At 40.1% G+C, this 22,433-nt stretch overlaps 1 protein-coding gene across 1 annotated transcript in view; it reads right to left on the reverse strand.

Annotated features, from left to right (window-relative positions):
* The window catches only part of COL3A1 (collagen type III alpha 1 chain), a 264,812-nt gene that overhangs the window by 22,825 nt on the left and 219,554 nt on the right, over nt 1-22,433 (reverse strand). Inside the window, exons 28-50 of the mRNA XM_075317770.1 lie at nt 21,340-21,393; nt 20,536-20,580; nt 20,344-20,442; nt 13,980-14,087; nt 13,815-13,868; nt 13,595-13,648; nt 13,433-13,486; nt 12,517-12,570; nt 10,865-10,972; nt 10,657-10,710; nt 9,699-9,752; nt 9,165-9,326; nt 8,962-9,069; nt 8,646-8,753; nt 8,506-8,559; nt 8,305-8,412; nt 7,612-7,665; nt 7,345-7,452; nt 6,406-6,459; nt 6,226-6,333; nt 5,776-6,055; nt 2,657-2,844; nt 2,158-2,400 (exon numbers count right to left, since the gene is read on the reverse strand). Of these exons, the coding sequence (XP_075173885.1) occupies nt 2,158-2,400; nt 2,657-2,844; nt 5,776-6,055; nt 6,226-6,333; nt 6,406-6,459; nt 7,345-7,452; nt 7,612-7,665; nt 8,305-8,412; nt 8,506-8,559; nt 8,646-8,753; nt 8,962-9,069; nt 9,165-9,326; nt 9,699-9,752; nt 10,657-10,710; nt 10,865-10,972; nt 12,517-12,570; nt 13,433-13,486; nt 13,595-13,648; nt 13,815-13,868; nt 13,980-14,087; nt 20,344-20,442; nt 20,536-20,580; nt 21,340-21,393 (2,313 nt within the window). The remainder of the gene's footprint in view (nt 1-2,157; nt 2,401-2,656; nt 2,845-5,775; nt 6,056-6,225; nt 6,334-6,405; nt 6,460-7,344; nt 7,453-7,611; nt 7,666-8,304; nt 8,413-8,505; nt 8,560-8,645; nt 8,754-8,961; nt 9,070-9,164; nt 9,327-9,698; nt 9,753-10,656; nt 10,711-10,864; nt 10,973-12,516; nt 12,571-13,432; nt 13,487-13,594; nt 13,649-13,814; nt 13,869-13,979; nt 14,088-20,343; nt 20,443-20,535; nt 20,581-21,339; nt 21,394-22,433) is intronic.

Here is a 22,433-nt window from a genome sequence, read left to right on the forward strand (position 1 = left end):
ACGTCCAGTATGTTATAAAATAAAATCATTGGCCACCGATTGGTTTTGCGCTTGCATGTATATGTTGATATTGCTTGGTCTAAAGTATCAACTCCTCCCTTTGTGGCATTATAATCCAAAATAATGTCAGGCTTTCTGTCTTCTCTATCACTTACGGCATTGTCATGGTGCATTGTGCTCATTAGAATTACCTGTTTGGTTTTTTTTGGAACATAAGAAACAACAGTTGTATTTCCAGAAAAATAAAAAGTAGAACTGTACACCTCTCTCTTGCTAAGGATACCTTGCGGTAGTTCAGGTTTGTTTTTTCTCATAGTACCCAGCATGGTAAGTTGTTTTTTCTTCAACATCTGGCCTAGTTGATAGGATGTAAAAAAGTTGTCGCATGTGACATTTTGTCCTTTTAGTCCATGAGTCAAATCTAGAACAACTCGCATACCCTGATTTTTTTCAGGTCTTTCATCAGGGGTTTTTCCTGTATACACTTGACCATTTAGAGCATATGAACTTTTGCTGTCGCAAAGTGTCCAGATCTTGATGCCATATTTTGCTGGCTTACTTGGTATATATTGTCTGAATGGGCACCTACCTCGGAATGCCACCAGTTGCTCATCAACAGTTACATTTTCACCACTGTTATACAATTTTGGTAGAATCTCTACCCATTGATTCCAAACATTTCTAATAGGGGCTAGTTTATCTTTAGCTCTTCTTTACATTCTATCTGTTTTAGAATCAAACCGCAGTACTCTAGAAATAATCAGAGACCTGTAGAACAGTATAAAATGCTATCGGGTCATATTGACCCGAACAGTACAAGTGTAACAATCAGCGTGTAGCAAAAAGTAAACAAAAAAAAAAACAAAAACAAAAAAAAAATGTAGAGCTCCACAAATGGAGAGAAGTCAAGGAACCACTAGTTTCAAATCCTCATTAAAAAAAATCTGCAGGGTCTCAAAAATCATTTCGGGTCATATTGACCCGAACAGTACAGCAGGGTTAAATGGATAAACATGTTTGCTGTGGAAAGCCACAGTGACAAGTCTTCAGTAGGATCAGGAGAAGGATCATATGATCTGGTTGCTAGGCGACAGAAACAGCTGCAAGCATAATAGGGTAATGTCCGTGGAAAATCGTCAGGAGGAGGACAGGGGGCATATGACAAGCGCTGGACTGTGCCTGTGTCCGGGTGGATGCGTGCAGACCTGATGCTCTGGCAAGGAGGCAGACGGTGGTGGCCGCCTGCAGGAGCTGCGATTACAACCGGTGGAACCATAGGGACCGAGGATGGGTGGTGGCCCGCCGGTACCGAACCGGTGAACCGATTGGAAACTGGAGCACCAGGAGGGGTACTCAAAACCAGTATGAAGCCCAGAAACAACCGGGCTCAGTCAAATCAACTGATTGAGGATTGGACTTTAGGACCTTTCCCACCTAAGAGCCGACTGAAGACAACAGCCCAACCATTAGGGTAAAGCCACCGCCCAGGTATAGAGACCCGAGGGGCCAGCGTCTGCAGGCAGAAATGGCTCTCCCGACACATACCAGGCTGGGGAGCGGACTACCGTTGCTCAGGCATAGGAGTCGTCATTCCACATAAGTGAGGTGCACGAGAAAGGCGGAAACCATCAACCTGATAAGGGAAAAAGCGCAGCCGGCTGCAGGCACCGTTCACCATCTTGTTTGGTTTACCAGAAACTCCAGCGTGTTTGTAATACACCGACACACCAGTACCATCCATTCCCCCACATCAGCATCTCCCTCGGGCCCCCGGAACCATCATCCCCCTACCCACGGAGGGGTCAACACCAAGCTGCGCAACACCATCCCTGGGAGCCTAGTCAACGGCAGCGGTGGTGTCCATCTATTCACCACAACCCGTGGGTGGCGTTACGAACTCGAATCCCACTACAAACAACGGCAGCTCCGGCTGTGGACCTCCCCACCGAAGTCCCTAGCGCTAACCCCCTTTCAGAGCCACGTGACCCCCGGGCCCGTGAGGAACTCGAGCCACCCACCGACGAGCTTGGATCCGAGCGGCTCGGCAGCCGGCCAAGCCCCGGGGCGGTACAAAAGTACTAAAAGCAAGAAGATAAAACACAAAGAGCAGTATGTTTTTGATACAAGGAGAAAGATTAAAGGTGATAAAATACTTACAGTGCAACCATCTTCCAAAACAGAGTATGTGAATTTGCTGTTTCCTTCTGCCTTTAGTTCGCTTTCAGTTGAGCTCATAAATTTCACAGCTTTCTTAACATTTCCATTCTGTCCATCCATGTATGCGACACTGTTCTTGCAGTGGTAAGTGATATTTTGAGAGCCTCGGCTGGACAGAATTCTTAGGAATGCCATTTGAACATCAGCAACATCTTCTGGGAGATCTGGATCACCATAGCTGAACTGTAAAGTGCACAAGGCAAATAATATTATTACACTCTAAAAATTGAAAAACATCATCAAACATTCAACAGATTTTAAAGGTTTATTTGCAAGAGTGATTGGCATCATGATGTTTTGTCTTTGCTGGATCAGAAAGCCTCTATAAGAGGAAATGTTGCTTATCTTTATCTAATATTACAGTATTAAAGTATGAACATTTTACAATTCTTATTATTATTGTTGTATGGACAATTCAATATCTTTCTTTTAGTCCTACCTGGAATCCACCACTCATAGATTCTCCAAACCAAACATGTTTCTTAATTCCTTCAGGGCGGTTGTACCAGTTCTTTTGTGGGATATTTCTAGGATTGGCATTAATGCATGTTTCACCAGTTTCCATGTTGCAGAACACTTTAATGGCATCCATTTTACAACCTTGGTTGGGATCAACCCAGTATTCTCCTATGAATGAAAATTAGTAATGTCTGAGAAAATGGAACATAAAAATTGTTGTGTAATTTCTCTTGAGTATACCGATACCCCATATGTGGTGGAAAACTACTATTTGGACTCACGGCAGGGCTCGGAAGGGAAAGAGCGCTTATTGAATTTTGGAGTGCAAAATTGACTGGAATAGAGAGCAGACACCATGCAGAGCCACTGATGTGCCTAAAGAGTGCAAGACCCCCCACAAGTCACCCCAGTTTGGAAACTAGGCACTTTAATGAAGTAATGTAGAAATGCATAAGATAATTTTATAACGTTGAGCCGTTAAAATGAAAAAATACATTTTTACAGTGAAAATGTTGTTTTAACCATACGTTTTTAATTTTCATAAGGATAAAAGGAGAAAGTCGCGTATTCAATTTGTTGTGCTATTTCTCCTGAGGACGCAAATACTCTTTGTGTGATAGAAAACTACTGTTTGTGCACATGGCAGGACTCGGAAGGAAAGGAGCGCTATTTAAATTTTGGAGCGCAAAATTGGTCAGATGCCATGTCACATTTGAAAATCCCCTGACATGCTCAAACAGCAGAAACCTCTATAACCCATTCTGGAAAATACACCTCTCAACAAATTCTTCGAGGGGTGTAATTGTGCAATTTTAACCCTCATGTGATTCACAAAATTGTATAACATTGGGCTCTAAAAATGAAAAAATACCATTTGGTTTTACTAAAGCTTTGGCCCTAATGTTTTAATTTTCAAAAAGGGTAACAGAAGAAAATGGACATTACAATTTGTTATACAATTTCTTTTCAGTTTGTCAATACCCCGTGGTCAAAATGTGGTCAAAAACTCCTTTTGAGGCAAAGTGCAAAGCTCAGAAGGAAAGGCGCGCCATATTAGCGTACAGATTTAGTTGGAATGGTTTGGTGGTGCCATTTCACATGCTAGAAAAGCAGACTACCCCCCATAACTGACCTTATTTTACAAAATACACTCCTTAATGAATTCATCTAGGGGTGTAGTGAGCACATTTACATCACAGGCATGTCACTGAATTTTATACCATTGGGCAGTCAAGAAAGAATATATACATTTTTTCACTAAAATGTTGTTTTAAACCTCAAGTTTTTAATTTTTGTAAGGGTTAATAAGAAAAAAATGATCACAGGGGCTTGTGTGTAATTTTTCCTGAGTGCGCCAATACCCTCCGTGTAATCGGGAACTTTTGAGGTAGAGTGCAAAACTGTGAGTGACGGAGCACTATATTGGGCTTGAGAATTTGCTGTAATGGTTTGCAGCTGACATATAACATTGGCAAAAAGCCTGAGGTGCAATAACAGCAGAAATCCTCACAACAGACCCTTTTTGAAAACTGCACCCCTCGCTGAATTAATCTAGTAGTGCAGTGAGAATATTGACACCATAGGTGTGTCACAAAATGTTATACTATTGGATGGAGAATTAAAAAAAAAATTACATTTTTACAACTGAATGTTGTTTTAGCTCCAAATTGTTACAGCTCCAGATTGTTACAGAATTTCTCCTGAACGTGGAAATATCTCATATGTGACTATATAGTACTGTTTGGCCACACGGCAGAGCTTGGGAGGGAAGGAGCACTATAATAGAATAGTTTGCAGACTCCATATCAAAGCCCCTAGATGCTAGAAAAGCAGAAACACCCTTAAGTGACCACATTTTGTAAATTACACCCCTCTGGGAATAAATCTATGGGTGAAGTTACGATTTTGTCTCTGAAAACACAGTCAAATGTAGTGAATGTTGCAAAATTAAAATTGCAAATAAGCTTCTGTAGTGCCCATACATTGTGTCCAGGTCATGCTCCTGGAGACACACATACTGTAAATTAGGTGGGGTCTCCTCACGACAACAGTGCCAAACATGTGGAGATTAACAGTGGTTTAGGCACACTCTGGGGTTCAGAAGGGAGGGTTGCATTTGAAGTTTTTTAAAACAGAATTTGCTGGATTTCTATTTTTTCTTTTTTTTGGAGGGGGAACTATAGCTCTTTTCTATTGCCTTTGTGCTGCCAGTAACATGGAGGGTCCCTATATTTCCACTAACAGATGACAGACCTGAGTGGGGACTTATTTTTTGTGGGCTGAATTGGATGCTATTAATAGCATCTCATGGTACAGAACATTTTAGATCAGTTTACTTTATCCTGTGCTCTATACTGAGCACATACATAAAAATTTCCATGTACATCTCCGAAATACGTGATTCAGGTGAAATTCCCAACAGATCCGTTCACTATAATAATGCCGCAGAGTTACTGTTGACTTCTTTTGGTCTCTGTTCATTAGTCTCCTTCTTTGGAAAGGTACACATAACTGTTTGTTGACCGCACTTTAATGCACATCTAATAAGTTGCGTAAAAAGTTGGACAACTCCGGACCACAGGCCAGACAGGAGTCCAAAGTGACTTCATCTTGCTCAATACAGTTAATTTTTCTTTGAGTATTTTGTCTGAATCACATTTTTCAAAGAATTACATGTACACCCTGATATAAGTTCTGAGTAGTGTGCAGGATAAATGTGAGCTGAGCCTTACTGCAATCATTGGGAGGCAGAATTAACAAATCAACAGCAGTTGAAGAATTGAATTTATTTCTTTGCCTCTCACTTTGCAGTATGAGTGATAAGGCAGCATTATTTCTCAGGTGAATACAATTAAATCAATACCAGATTTATATTTTTTTTAGGTTTGGCTACTATCACACTTAAAAACTCTTTTTTTACAAAGTAAAGTTTTTTTGCATTAATGAATTTTAAGAGATGCTTTTTACTTCTAATGTAAACATTTTTTTTTACATTTGGATATGTGTAAATTTGATTTACATATTAATTGCAAAATGTTACAAATTGCTGGATTTTGATTTCTAATTTTATTGTCTAAATTTTTAATTTGGCCTACTTACCACTCTTCAGCTCTGGATGACAGAATTTTAGGTCACGACAGTTGCGAGCTGGGTATTTTCTGGTCCCATCGGGACTTATTATGTTTTCTATTTGACTATTAATAGATTTTAGTGATGACATAATCTCAGATGTTGTTGTTGAATCAAATGGTTGATCGCCGTAATATGGAGCTGATGGTCCCTTTTCCCCACCAAATGAGCCAAGATTAGCTCCTCCACCATCACAGCAAGGACCAGGTGGGCCAGGCTGCCCTGGTGGTCCAGGTTGACCAGCTGGTCCCTAAAATATAGAGAACAATTAATATTATTGCCAGTATGATAGAAAGACTGCAAGTTCTAACTAATTTGTTAGATTAGATTGTTTTCTATTTATAATTGTATTGAATTTTGAAAATCATGGAATAATTTTTGCACAATATAAACACATCAAAATCTATACATTGAAATTACCTCTGGGCCATTTTCTCCTCTGCTTCCACGTGGACCTGGAGGGCCCAGGGGTCCTGGATATCCACTAGTGCCATCTTTACCGGGAGCACCATTAGATCCTGGTGGGCCCTAAAACCATAATTTAATCAGTTAAACAGTTTTATCCTTGTGCCCACAATTGTACATTGTAGATTTACTTACTCTAGGACCTTGAGGACCTGGCGATCCAGCAGTACCTTGATCTCCCGAAGATCCCTGGAATTAAAAGCATTCAAACCTTAAAAAATCCTCATATATATACTTGTAAATATAGCAGAATCAATGACTGAGCATTATCAGTGATGAAAACTACCATTTTTAGGCTAGGGCCCCACTTTGCTTTTTACCTGCCTTTTATCTGCTTTTTCAACTGCAGCGTTTAATGCCAAAATGGATGTGTTCTGCTTTTCAAGCTAAGTCTATGGGAATTTGGGTTTCTAAACCCCACTATGCAGTTGATATAGAAGGGTTAATAGTTTCTCTATTTCTTCATTAAAGATTTATTGTTATTAGTAAGTATATCTGATGGTAGTTTATAGTCATGGAGCCTACGGAATAAGAGACAGTCTCAAGGATTATTATTGTCTCTAAATGTTCTTCTTATCTTCTTCTTATCTCATATGCATGACTCTACATTTTTGTTTTGCTAAAACTTAAAGGTCATATGAGCAACTTGTAAAGTCCAGCTAGAAGCTTTATTTTGCAATATCACATTGATCTGTAAGTGGTATAAATAAACTGTACTTTGGTTAAATAAACAGAAGAAATTGATCATGCTCACATGGATGCAGGTCTTTTTTCTCCGAGCGCTCGATCTTGATTAGGTCTGAAGAGGCCTAATTCAGAGGACCTCACTGGTGATCCCATAAGCTGACTTGTGACAAAACAGAACAGCTACAACACAGTTCAAACTGCAGCCTTTTTGTGGCAGCAATTTGGGCAAAAACTCTGCTTTGCAGTTCTAAACGCAAATGGCAAAAACAATTGACATGTCAAAAAGCAAAGTGGGGCCCTAGCCTTAAAGAAAACTACATTAACTATTTTTTTTTCTTATGCTTGAGAAACTGAATGATTTTTGATTGAATTTTGATTTAAACTCACAGGAGGACCAGGAAGACCAGGGTTACCAGGGAATCCACGATGACCTTTAATTCCATTTGTACCACGTTCTCCTGATTCACCCTTATCACCACGTGTACCCTGAGGACCCTAGAGAAAGCATGATAAACGTACGATTAGAATTTATTGTATAAACACATATATCTCTCTATATTTTTCTTCTCTCTTTCTGTCTACTTATATATCCATCTATCTATATCATATACTATTGTATAAACATGTGAGCTCAATGAACTGCTTATAACGTACAGGAAGACCTCGAGCACCGGTGGGGCCAGCAGGACCAGAAGGACCAGAAGGACCCTATAAAAGAAAGTGTACATGAAATATTATTTCATATTCCAGGACATAAAAGTTAAAATCCTGTTTCTTATGCTTTTAAATTGGTAATATTCTAACTAACCCTAACTCATCCTATGAAAGGGGATGACCCTATATGAAAGCGGATGATTTTGGTGAGAATACCACTTTAAAAGGAAACCTGTCATCCTGTGTATTTTGCCTTCTTTATTCATAGCGTCTAAATTGTAATTTCATGGGAAAAACAAGTATTCAGTCAGAATAGTCAACTAATCCTATTAAGCTGTTACATTACATCTGTATTTGGGAAATGGCAAAACAATGTTTTTCCTATCTTAAATATGAGATAGAAGAATATCTAATAATTTTAAAACTAGCAATTGACCGAATGACTTATTTCCATATGTGGGAATAAGAACAGTTTATTTTTCAAACATGACATATATTAGAAAGTGAGTGACTGTACAAAACTTTCTTAACCCTTTCTACTTGGAACTGATTGGTTATTCACTACATATCAGCCGATATCTTTAGAAATTGCTGTAAAATGCATTTCTTGTAAAGACTGTAATAGCATATCACAGTATGCTAAGTGTCTAAGTCCATATTGTCACCGAAATCATACTTAAATAAATCACTTACATTTTCTCCTCTATCTCCTGATTTTCCTGCTGGACCAACAGGACCTGGGGCACCAGGATGGCCTGGAGAGCCATTAGCACCAGGAGAGCCATTTTCCCCACGATCACCCTGAGGAGAAGCCAAGGGTACAATAGATTAACAAAACCATTTTTTTTAGAAAATTAGGTAAATTATTTGCAAATTGGTGGAATAGAAATATACCTTAGAGCCAGAAGATCCATCCCTTCCAGGCAAACCATCGGTACCTGGATTACCCTAAGGAATAAATATTTTATGTTTACTTTGTAGCTTACCATAAACTAAACAAATACTGAGGCTGCAGTCAACTATAAGTAACTTACATCTCGTCCACTTTCTCCAGGAGACCCATTAAGACCAGATGGACCTGGTGGACCTGGAGAACCACGATCACCAGGAGACCCATTGTTACCAGGTTTACCATCCTCACCCTTAAAAATAAAACATTATGTTGTATTGGAGGTAAATAACTTCTAAAATTATAAATGAAAAATGTTCACTCAGAAAGTCAAAAAAGGCTAATGCCAAACGATTCTGCTTTGGTGCAAGAGATTAGTATATGTAACCGTTAAACTATTCAGGAATAATTTTTGAAATTAGGAAATCAATATGTTTCAGAAGCAATGAATTAGACCTTACCTTACCACCAGGAAGGCCAGGAGCACCAGATCTACCCTGTAGGCCAGGTAAACCTACAATGCCACGTGTTCCAGCTGGGCCAGAGATACCAGAAGGTCCTGGTGCACCCTGTTAAAGAAAGTAACAAATTCATAAAATGTTTTAAAAATTCATGCTCACAGTTCATGACAGCGGTGAGCTGAACTAATACAAGAAATACTTACAGATTCTCCTCTAGAACCTGGTTCACCTCTCTCTCCCTGTTGACCTGGCTCACCCTTTGGGCCTGCAGAACCTGGGCTACCAGGAGATCCAAGACTTCCTGCTGGACCTGGAGGGCCATCTTTTCCTGGGCCACCAGAAGAACCAGGAGGACCAGCATTACCCTGTCAATAAGTAAAAGTTTCTTAGCTTACGTGAGAACATTGAATTAAGCATACCATTAATACTTTCTGGCACAAGCAAGAATCAATCTTTTATATAAGACAGAAAAAAAATTGTGTCATGTGTCTGTCATATATTTCCTAGCTAAATAATGAATTAAAGGAAGAGCATTTGTTAAGGAGGTAATCTGGCACTGTAATGTTAATGCTATTCTAAATGGTACTTTAGAGATACATATATCTATAGGTAATGTACTGAATTGTGTTAATATTATAAATATGGACTAGGATCAAATATTTAGTAGTCATAAATATTAGTCAGCTTTTATAGATTGCATCAAAGATGGCAAAGTTTTTAGATAACTGTCTACTTACATTAGAACCTGGAGGTCCAGGTAAACCACGAGCACCAGGGAAACCAGCAGTACCCTGAAAGGCATGAAGCAAATATAAGGAAGGATAAAGGCAAGATCTTTATAGAGTTTTCATGTTTTCTTGTCTTAGCTCTTCTTTCCACATTCTAAAAACATATCCATAGGTTGATATTTAGATATTTAACCTCAATGGGAACTGGGGCCAAGATGTGTGCTGATATTAAATAATTAATTTACTCAAATAATACAATTCTCAAATAACCAAGATTGGGTTTGGGAAACTTGATGCAGATTTACACATTTTTTTTAAGGTTAATTTGTAATCTTAATATGTATTGGGCATAAAGGAATTAAAAGCTGATTTTGACAAATCTTGACTATTTTATTCTAATCATGAGTTGCAAAAATTCTTAAAACAAACCAATTTGGATAATAATTCACATACATACTAATTCATTTATTGGGACGTAACAATATGCATATCTCCAGAACCTGACCATGATTCACAAAATAAGGGGCTGATTAGTCTTGATGAACTGTGCTCACCATTAGGATGTGACTATTCATAAAGATGCATACCTCTTCAACTGCCTTGTGCAACCACCTGCAATGTTACTCTATTTAGGGACTGGTGTACATTTCTGGTGGAATTTCTGCCACATTAATGGCATTAATGAGCATGAGATCTGACACGCATGTTCATACTCTTTTCCACCCATTTTTCTAAAAGTTAATGGACCTGTCCAGGAGTCACATAAAAATGGCAAAAATGTCTGAATATCTTTGAGTTGCGCAAAAAAAAAACCCAAAACACCTTGCTGAATCGGGCCCTTAGTGCTGATATTGGTCATCATGAATTTCTAATTAACTTCTAATTAATCCAGTACAATTGCAATCTCCAATGCATTACAAATGAATGTTTATAATAAAATACACCGAAGTAATATTTATTCACTCACAGCTGAGCCTGGAGCACCACGGTCACCTTTAGTTCCTTGAGGACCAGGACCACCCTGTGATTATAAAGATTAACATAAAAACTTTATATCTGCAGAGCTGCTATCAATTAAATATAAAAAACATTGAGAAAAATAAATATAATGTAATTTTGCACCATAATAATTGGAAGCAGAAATTAAAATGTATAAATAAATGAAGACAACTTACAGCAGGGCCAGGACCACCAGCAGGTCCTGCAACACCTGGAGGACCAGACTCTCCTCTTTCACCAGGACCACCTTTTTCTCCTTTACCTCCTGGTTCTCCATTCTGGCCCTAAACATGATTAATATTAAGAAGGTGATAGTACCAGTAAAAGGGAATTTTCCAGACAAAGTGTCACAAACTTTTCTTTTTTCTCATGTGATGACTAGAAATTCCGATCAAAAGAGGAAGGTAATGCCATGAAACCATTACATTGTTTTAGTGCAGTTTAAAATAGTAAAATATGAAAAGGTAACTTATTGGTTTTAATGTAATAACTATAGTGATTAGCCTTATTATTTACAGTTATACTCAGAGTAGTCTTAGGCCCTGTGCGCACTGTGCAGTTTTTGATGCGCTTTTGGTGCAGTTTTGGGTGCCGTTTTTTTCCCAAATCTGCATGTCTATCCTTAACCCAGCAAAGCCTATGTGAAATCAGAAATGCTGTGCGCATGTTGCTTCTTTGTTCCTTGCAGTTTTTGGTTCCCAAAAAATAAGCAACATGTCAATTCTCTGGGTGTTTTTGACCTGCGTTTTGCCATTGAAAAAAGTAAAAAAAACACATGGGCAAAAATGCACCCAAAAACAAACTAAAAACGCACCGTATGCACAAAAATGCATGCGTTTTTCGATGAAGGCACAAAACTTCAGCCTGCGCACATAGCCTTACATTGGTTTTCTCAAATATTGGCTCAAAGGTAGGAATGTTATCAAAAAAGAAAAAAAAAATCTTTATCCCCTTGAAAGTGATGACGTTTTGTCCATCAGGTTCCAAATTGCCATAGGCAGTTGATGGCCTCCTGTACATTTGCGTGTACTGCAAGTGACCACTGAGGTCAATGATTTGCTGCAATCAGGTGACTGATGGATGGGACGTTATCAATCCCTGGGCACCAGAAAGATGGTACTGGAACAATCAGGGATTCAAGAGAAAGGTAATTATTTCATTATTTTATATTACATAAATGAGGACATAAAACATAAACCTGGGAACCTGTCTCATGGAAAAATGCAATTAATATGCAGATATAGGGGTTTATCTACAAGTTAATAACGTTCTAAACCTGCCTAGCGCCTGCACATTCCGGGAGGAAATTATCTTTAATACAGTAGGAACCGCTGGTCTGTGATGGCCGTGTTACTGACAACCACTGTACAAGGCATGATAGTCGAGGTACTGGCCACCACTGTACAAGGCATGATAGCCGAGGTACTAACCACCACTGTACAAAGCATGATAATCCATAAGATGTGATAGCTGCAGGGCAGTATGGGAAAGTCCAAGCAGCCACACATAACATTAGTCTGCTCTCTAATGTGTCAGCAGTGTGTGAAATGGTGCTGAGAGAGGATTTTATTTTAATTGAAATGTGAATCGAATCTCAAAATGTTTGAATTTGAAGGTTCAGTAACTCTGATCTGCTCATGTCTGTTGGCTATCATCTCTGGCTATAAAAAAAATAATAATTTGGAGCTCAAAAAACAATGCATCTGCTTTACAAATTTGGTGTATTATTGTAACAATTAAACCACATCACTAAAAGCGATGCAATCCTTCCAGCTTTGACTATGATGCACTATAGCATTATTTGGTGAATACAGCATGATACACTTACAGGTGCTCCAGGGAAGCCGGCAGGGCCTGGTGGACCAGATTCTCCACGTTCTCCCTAAAATGGTAAAATAAGCAAAAATCTGTTTTAAGAATATGAAATGTTGGTATAGTATTTTGTACGGAGTCATTCTGACGTTTCAGAAATAAAATGGGCATGGATAACGTTAATAATACAGGTTACGCTACACTTACACATAGTTTTTGATGCATATTTTGGATTCAAAAGGATCAACATTTTCCTAATTCAGTGGTTGAAAAAATTGTATTAAAGTTACACCAAATACTCCTGAGTGTTACCAGCTTAAGGTCTCATACATATAAATCAGCTGTATTCTCAGTTGTATTTCAGCCGCCAATTACAACCAGACTGTGGGTCTCATGACCAGAACTAACAGAATCATATCGACCTCTGATGATTATAGTTTGTGTAATTAAGAAAATAAAGTCCAGTGTGAGTAAGCTCCGAAGAAGATTTACAAAAATAAAGAACAAATTAACGCAGATATTAATTATTTTCTTTTACAGGGAAAATCTACATGAAATAATTGCAGCATTAGCTTTATCCATGAATATTATCATTACATCAGAATTGTAATGTAACCAGTGATGTGACAAGGACATGATCCGTGGCAGCATGGAAAAAGGTAAGTGATTCTATATTAAGGTATTTTGATTTTTTTGTTCTTTTAACATCTTTAAGCCATCATTTAGTTAAGCTATGTGCACATCACACTTGGATCACATCTGATGTACATGTTTATATGAATTCACTTTGTTTTTTTCCAAAAATATATTGAATAAGAATAACACTTTCCATTTCTATAAGCTTTTAGATTAAAACATTCATTATCCATTATTAAACACATTAACATATATTTAATCTTTACTATTAAGACTACAAAAATGATAGTACTTACAGGACCACCTCGTCCACCCACAGGCCCAGGAGGTCCAGCTGGACCACCATCTCCCTGTAAAACACAACTGATTATGTCAAGCAAGGAAGTTCTATAAACTGAACATCAAACATGAGAAGCTAACATTTCAACTATTATATGGTTAAATAAAAAAAAAAATACCTTGTCTCCGGATGGACCAGCAGGACCAGGAGGACCAATAGGGCCAGCAAGTCCCTAAATAAAGAGAAAAAATATTGAAGCTGTATATCCTGTAATCATCCAAATGTGATTTAAACAAAATATTCAGCCATTGCTGAGAGATACAATTAATAATGTATAACTATATACTCTCACACCATCAATATTCAGTGATTTGTAATTTAAATTTGGACAAATGTACCCTCATGCCATCTTTTCCTGGAGCTCCATCTGATCCTTTGCCACCAGGTTCACCCTAAAGGAGCAATATAATAACATTTTAAAATTAATTAAAAAAAGATTATTTTCACTACATCTTTTTATATCTAAATTCATGTGCAAAATAGAAGAATAGTAATGAACAGACCCTTTCTCCTTTTGGCCCAGGACTTCCGAAAGTTCCTCTTTCTCCAGGCATTCCTTGAAGACCAGGGGGTCCCATTGCTCCAGATGGTCCAGGTGGTCCACCAGGTCCCTGAAAAAGAATGCATTATTTTAAAAGATATGACCATAAGCCACGAAAATGATTTTTATTCCTATAACAATTTACCCTAATGAAGGGGATCTAAGGGTCATTTACGCTGCAAGATAATCGTGAAGGATTGTTGTCTCTTTCATGATTATCTTGCCATGTAAACAGGCTGCTGATTATACAGCACCCGTCTATAACAGACAGCGTGCTCCGTGTTACAATGGCCAGGAGTGGAATTAGCCCTCATTCAAGATGTCTCAGTCAATAGCGAAAACAAAATCTATGTAGTTACACAGAGGGAGAGGGCTTCTTTTGTCACCAAGCATGATGTCTGATGAGGTGACATTACTGAACTCCTATCAGGCCATACTATTTTTCGTAAGAACGATCAAACAAATCAAACAAATGCATGGTGAAATCCAATATTGCAACTAAAAAATGTTATAATGAAGATAAAGTATTTTTTTAAAAAAGGAAATAAAAATATTTTTTGCTTTAAAAAAATTAAAAAAATACACATATTTGATAATAATATTAATAATCTTTATTGCTATAGCGCCAACATATTCCGCAGCGCTTTACAATTCAGGAGGCTCATATACATATCATATACATAAACATATACAAACAAGTAGCAATTATAGAAGATACAATATTTAAAGGGAAAAATGGCAACCCTGCTCGTGAGAGCTTACAATCTACAATGAGATGGGGGGAGGGGCAAGGTACAAGTGCTTATTTACAATGACAATCCAGCCATCTCATGGGGGATAGATAATGGCTTCCTGGACCAGATGGCCAGAGCCTTGAGATGCATTTGGGTGCCATGGAGTTTGACGTGGGGTTATGTTCTGAGAAGTTGTAGAGGGATTAGGTGAAATTAGTTTGGCTAGGGAGTGTGATAGGCCGCCCTAAAAAGATGCGTTTTTAGGGAGCGTCTGAAGCTGAGTAAGTTGTGATTTGTCCTAACTTCTTGGGGTAGAGTGTTCCAGAGGTTTGGTGCAGCTCGGAAGAAGTCTTGGATTCGGGAGTGGGAGGTTCGAATTAGTGTGGATGTTAGTCGAAAGTCATTTGCAGAGCGTAGAGAACGGGTGGGATGATAGACAGAGAGGAGGGTGGAGATGTAGGGGGGTGCTGCACTGTGGAGAGCTTTGTGGGTGAGAACAAGCAGTTTGAATTGGATCCTGTGATATATGGGCAGCCAGTGCAAGGACTGGCAAAGAGCAGAGGCATCCGAGTAGCGGTTAGCCAGATAGGTGACCCTGGCTGCTGCATTAAGGATGGACTGTAGAGGGGAGAGTCTAGTTAGGGGGAGACCAATTAATAGAGAGTTACAGTAGTCAAGGCCACGGTGAGGGTTTTTGTCGTTTCCATTGTGAGAAAGGGGCGGATTCTAGAGATGTTCTTGAGGTGCAAGCGGCAGGTGCGGGCAAGAGATTGTATGTGGGAGGTGAAGGAGAGATCAGTGTCAAGTAAAACACCCAGACAGCGGGCCTGCAGCCTAGGACTTATCGTTGTGCCACACACAGAGAGGGAGATGTCAGGTTTAGGAAGGTTGGGAGATGGAGGGATAAGCAGAAGTTCAGTTTTGGAAAGGTTAAGTTTCAGATAGAGAGCAGACATGACATTGCAAACTGCAGTCAGGCAGTCACTTGTGTTCTGTAGTACAGCGGGGGTGAGCTCAGGGGATGAGGTGTATAGCTGTGTGTCATCAGCATAAAGATGGTACTGAAAGCCAAATCTGCTGATGGTCATTCCAATTGGGGCAGTGTACAGGGAGAAAAGAAGAGGGCCAAGGACTGAACCTTGAGGGACCCCAACAGTGAGAGGAAGAGGAGAAGATGTGGAGCCAGCAAATGATACGCTGAATGAGCGGCCAGAAAGATAGGAAGAGAACCAGGAAAGAACAGTGTCCTTTAGGCTGATAGAATGGAGTATAGAGAGAAGGAGACGGTGGTCAACAGTGTCGAAGGCGGCAGAAAGGTCAAGAAGAATAAGCAGAGAGTGGTTACCGTTGCGTTTTGCTGTCAATAGGTCATTGGTCACTTTGACAAGGGCAGTTTCTGTTGAGTGTAAAGGGCGGAAGCCAGACTGTAAAGGATCTAGAAGAGAGTGAGTGGAAAGGTAGTGGGTGAGACGAGAGTAGACCAGGTGCTCCAAGAGTTTAGAGATGAAGGGGAGATTGGAGACTGGTCTGTAGTTGCTTGTGCAGGACGGATCAAGGGAAGGTTTTTTTAATAATGGAGTAATGATAGAGTGTTTGAGGGAACAGGGGAAGATACCAGAAGAGAGAGAGAGATTGAAGATTTTAGTTAGGTGAGTTGTGACAACCGGAGAGAGTGTCTGGAGTAGGTGTGAGGGAAAGGGATCAGTAGAGCAAGTGGTAGGACGAGAAGAAGAGAGGAGCCTGGAGACTTCCTCCTCTGTGACTGGGTCAAATGTGGAAAGTGAGCTGGATGGGATATGGGGAGGGATGGGATTCACAAAGCTTGGTGGCTGGGAGCTGATCTCTCGGCGGATGTTTTCTATTTTCTCTGTGAAATATGAGGCCAGGTCGTCAGCATGAAGGTCTGTGATGGGGGTCTGTGTTTTGGGACTGAGGAGGGAGTGAAAGGTGTCAAAGAGCTTTTTTGGATTGTTGGATAGTGAGGAGATAAGGGTGGTGAAGTAGGTCTGTTTGGCGAGGTGAAGGGAAGAGTTGTAGGTCCTTAACATGAACTTTTAGTGGATGAAGTTTTCTGGTGTGTGGGATTTCCTCCATAGGCGCTCAGCACTACTAGAGCATCGCTGGAGAAATCGAGTTTGTGATGTGAGCCAAGGTTGTTTTACTCGGTGTTTGGAGGTTCTGAGGGTGAGGGGTGCTACTTGGTCCAGGGTGCTTCTGAGTGTGTCATTGTAGTGCTTTACAGCCAGATTAGGACAGGAAAGTGAGGAGATAGGGGATAGTGATAAGTGTAGAGAGTCTGTAAAGGTCCAGTCACACTAAGCAACTTACCAGCGATCCCAACAACGATAGGGATCGCTGGTAAGTTGCTAGGAGGTTGCTGGTGAGATGTCACACTGCGACGCTCCAGCGATCCCACCAGCAACCTGACCTGGCAGGGATCGCTGGAGCGTGGCTACACGAGTTGCTGGTGAGCTCACCAGCAACCAGTGACCAGCCCCCAGTCTCCTAGTTACAGCACACATCAGGTTAATTAACCCGATGTGTGCTGCAGCTAAATGTGCACAGAGCAGGGAGCAGCGCACACTGAGCGCTGGCTCCTTGCTCTCCTAGTTACAGCACACATCGGGTTAATTGCCTGATGTGTGCTGCAGCTATCTGTGCACAGAGCAGGAGCCGGCAGCACAGGCAGTGAGAGCGGAGGAGGCTGGTATCAAAGGTAAATATCGGGTAACCAAGGACAGGGCTTCTTGGTTACCCGATGTTTACATTAGTTACCAGCCTCAGCAGAAGCTGGCTCCCTGCTCACTGCACATTAGTTGTTGCTGTCTCGCTGTCACACACAGCGATCTGTGCTTCACAGCAGGACAGCAACAACTAAAAAATGGCCCAGGACATTCAGCAACAACCAACGACCTCACAGCAGGGGCCAGGTTGTTGCTGGATGTCACACACAGCAACATCGCTAGCAACGTCACAAAAGTTGTTCGTTACCAGCGATGTTGCTAGCGATGTTGCTTAGTGTGACGGGGCCTTAAGTGTTTGAGAGTCAATGGCCTGTAGGTTTCTGAATGTGTGATAGGTGGGAGTGTGCTGGGGTGGGCGAGGGTTTGTGAGCTTGAAGGAGAGGATGTTGTGGTCAGAGAGGGGAAGAGGTGAGTTGTCAAAGTGAGAGATTGAGCAGAGGCAGAAAAAGACCAGGTCAAGGGTGTTACCATCTTCATGTGTCTCAGAGGATGAGAGTTGTGAGAGGCCAAGGGAGGAGGTGAGAGATAGAAGCTGGGATGCAGATGGGGAGGAGGGGCTGTTCATGGGGATGTTGAAGTCTCCTAGGATGAGGGTTGGCAATTCAGAGGACATGAAGTGTGGCAGCCAGGCTGAAAGGTGTTCAAGGAACTGGGTGGGTGAGCCTGGTGGACGGTATATGACAGCTACTCTGAGGGGAAGGGGATGGAAGAGCCTGATGGTGTGAACCTCAAAGGATGGGAATGAGAGTGATGGAGCTGAGGGGATGACCTGAAAAGTGCACTGTGGGGACAGGAGTAAGCCGACTCCACCACCATGTCTGTTTCCAGGTCTTGGTGAATGGGAAAAGTGTAAACCACCCTGAGAGATGGCAGCAGGGGAAGCAGTGTCAGAATCCTGAATCCAGGTTTCAGTGAGGCCTAGTAAGTTAAGAGAGTTATTGAGAAAGAGGTTGTGGATGTAAGGAAGCTTGTTACATACAGACCGTGGATTCCAGAGAGCACAGTTAAAAGAGGGAAGTGAGGGTGTACCGGGAATGTTAATAATATTATCAGATTAAAAAAACCTGTGAAATTAGAAAGCGCAATAGGGTCTTACCCGGTATATACCGAGAGAAGTGAAAGATTTACACTCACCTCAAAGAGTTGTGCCAGTCACAACTCCTGTATAAGCATGTGGTATTAAGGTGAATTCTGCTGCAGTCCCCGTGGTAGATAACAGAGAGTAATAATGGAGAAGGGGTTTTATGCCGCGCTATTCACCAGGCACAAGGACGAGAAGATATTCAATGTTCCTTTATTGTAGCTTGAGTCTACGCGTTTCAGGAGCTCTGCTCCCTTCATCAGGACATGAGGCACAAAATTGACATATCTCTATATGTCAATTTTGTGCCTCATGTCATGATGAAGGGAGCAGAGCTCCTGAAACGCGTAGACTCAAGCTACAATAAAGGAGCATTGAATATCTTCTCGTCCTTGTGCCTGGTGAATAGCGCGGCATAAAACCCCTTCTCCATTATTACTCCCAATAATATTATCAGGGTTTCTATGGGAGGTGGGGGAGGGGGTAAAGTTAGCATGGGGTGGACTGGGATTAGGAGAGATATCACCTGATAGAAGTAGGATTAGAAGGAGAAAGGTCAGATGGTTTTTGGACGTGTGGCATGTCTTTTTGTGTGATACCCTGGAGCATGAAGGATTGAGGTTATTCAGATAGGTGAAAAGGGACTGGGATCTGTGCATAGGAGAGGGGAGGAGAGAGGGACTAATGTGGATGAGTGATGATGGAGGGGGAACAGGGCGGTGAAAGTGGACAGTAAAGGCACATAGGATGATAGAGAGAAATAATAGTCATGGTGGAAACAGAGTATCAAAGATAGTTTACCTGACTCCTGCCCTGACTAACTGCCATTGAAATAACTGCCCAGCACTTAGCAACGTTGGCACTTTGCAAAAGATGGCACGAACGCATGCACCCCTTAGAACAGCCCCAGATATATAGGGCAGACTAGAGGAGTAGGTGAGGGAGATTATGGGAGCTCAGCTTGTTAAGGAAAATTAACAAATGCTGATCACACCAGGGAATGATTAAGGAATCAAAGGAAACAGAACATATGACCCCCACCCGGACTCTAGTCTACACAGATTCACACCTTCCACCATCAGATAAGATTTACAAAGAGGAAGATACAGTCATACATCAGTGAGTATTAAACATAATGTTAAAATGATATAGCAAAATTTTGATAAAATTTGATAATAAAAGTAAATAAAATGTGGATAAAAGGTTTTAGATGCCTCAAAATGGTACCAATAAAAACTTAAGCAAAAATGGTACGACATAAAAGCTATATTAATGTAACATCTCTGTAATCATACAGACCAACAGAATGAAGCTAACATGTCACAAAGATCCCCAGTGAATGCTGTAAAACCCCAAATAATGGCAGAATTGAAAATTAATAAAAAAAATTATAAACGTTATACAAGACATTGTGAAAAACAACACAAGTCCTGCAAAACTAAAATAAATACTATGTTATATTTTATCATAAGAATAGAAAAAAACTGGCTTAGTCCTTGGGTTGTGATGTTATCAAATATTACAGTTCTATACAGAAGATTTGTAAAAAAAAGTGTTCTGCCTCATTATTACTGGCACAATAAACTAACACCTACAGGAATGGACCACTGAAATTATTGATTGGCTGCAGAAATCACAAGATCGTTGTACGAGACTGAGCAAAGTTTGGTATTACAGGAGCGCTGGAGGCGCAGATAATATCTAGGTGAATATTGTTTTCTTCTATTAATAAAGTTAAATGTCGGTTTGTTTTTCCTTTAGATCTACCTTTCCACCATCTGGTCCAGGTGGGCCAGCAGCACCTCGTACACCAGGACTTCCAGGGGTGCCTTGTATGCCTCTTTCACCAGGTATACCATTTTCTCCCTAAATGAAATAGTAATTAGTGCAGAAAAAAATCAATTTATCAGCAAATGAAAGTCAGCTTAACATATTATAGCATTGAGATGAAAAACATACTTTATTGCCAGAGTTGCCCGGAGCTCCATTTTCACCCTTTGGTCCCTAGAGGCAAAATAAACAGAGTATTATTATTATTTATTTATTTTTTTCAACAGTTATTTTAAAACATCTGAAAGTTAAAACCCACAAATATGGCAGCAAGCTAGAGACGTAGTGATAGTCACACAATGGGGGTCATTAGCAGCATGTAATACAAAACCTACAAATATCACTATACAATCATAAAAGCTATGATTATTATTTATAGTAATTAATTATTTAAAATATAAAAATATAGTAAAATTTGGGGGATAACATTGGAAGTAAGGAAATATAATATAACACAGCATATTTCCAAGGGTATTACAAACAAAGATATAGGAACCGTATTAAGATTAATACCTTTTCATAAGTTGTATCACATATACAGTATATATATTTATGGTATTTGGTATACAACCCAAAGAAGACAAAAAAAGGCATGTATATGCCAGATAAGTGAAGTGCTCAGTGCTAAGTGTGAACCATTGCTAGGGTACGGTAGAAGAGAGCCCTGGATAGTACACAGCCTAATGACAACCAATTATATTTGACAAGTTAATGCTGCGGTGTGAATATATATGGTATTAACCTTGTGGTGTCCATCTGAGAGATTAAGCATAAACTATAATACGTTTGTCCATATATAATATATATGTTTAGTACAAGTAAAGATTTTTTGAAAACCAATAGCAGTGAAGGACGGAAACTCAGACTAATAACATTTCCATTTTTTATTAGATTTTGTGAATAAAGAAATACTCTTTTCTCAAAGTTACTTACTGCTTCTCCAGGTTTTCCATTTTCCCCGGGGGGTCCAGAAGATCCAGGCAGTCCCTATATTAACAAATACATTTTAAGTCACAAGATGCAAAAGTAGTTTAGACCAAAGACTGTAAACTACTTACTGTAAGCCATGCCATTTAATGAGTCTAAGTAACTCATTGAAGAAAACTAAATGTGGATGAGCTGTTGACATGGACTGCCATGGTTAATACATACGCACAGGCTGAGTACCATTTACCATAAGTAGTAAACTGATTAGTTTGTAATCTATTATGCTGTAGCGATAACAACTGTCTATGACCAAAATTATGTCAAAATATTAAAATAATATTTTTTCACATTGTTCAAAGCTCTATGCTCTATGATTTATTTTTAATCTATGAAAGTAGGGAATGCTTAAAAAAAACAAAATGAATGCTGATCCTCTAATTCTCATTCTCTCCAGTATTGCTGTCCAAGTGGTTTCTGGTGGTCTTTGCTGGAAAGACCATGCTCTGTACATCCATCTGACTTTTACTGTCAGTCCCTCACCTCGGTAATCTTGAGACATACATACAGTATGACTGAGCCTATTGATTGCCAGCAGCGTTTAGGGGGTGTACAGAACTTGATGGGTGAAGCAAACTATACAAAATTTGGTAGGTACTACAGAAACACTGAAGCAGCAGAGCAATTATCAGGAGTGTATTATTGTCTTCTTTGTAAAAGCACTGCTGTTAGATGTCTTGTTTTAAACCCTTGACAGCCTAATGACCCAGGAGGTGCGGTATTGCCTATAAAATCTACCTCACCCAGTTACATGTTATGCTTTCTTCACTTCTGCATATTTAGCATTTAGAGCTGCTGTATATAAAGGTTACTAGGAAAGATGTCAAAACAGTTACCCCAAAAGCATTTTCTCATGTTCCAAAGTTATCCTGAGCTTTTTGCTCAGCATAACGAATCTAAAGCTTTAGACTCTTAATCATAATGTGTGGAGGACGAGGCAAGCAGTGGTAGTCTGTGCATGGGTCACTAGGCCGCAGCACAGCCGCTCGGTAACCCCTTTCCTCCTGGTGGCCACCCCAGTACAAGGATGCTTTTGCCACAGT

Source organism: Anomaloglossus baeobatrachus, chromosome 7 (genome assembly GCF_048569485.1).
Source record: "Anomaloglossus baeobatrachus isolate aAnoBae1 chromosome 7, aAnoBae1.hap1, whole genome shotgun sequence".
In the NCBI taxonomy this organism is placed as follows: Eukaryota; Metazoa; Chordata; class Amphibia; order Anura; family Aromobatidae; genus Anomaloglossus; species Anomaloglossus baeobatrachus.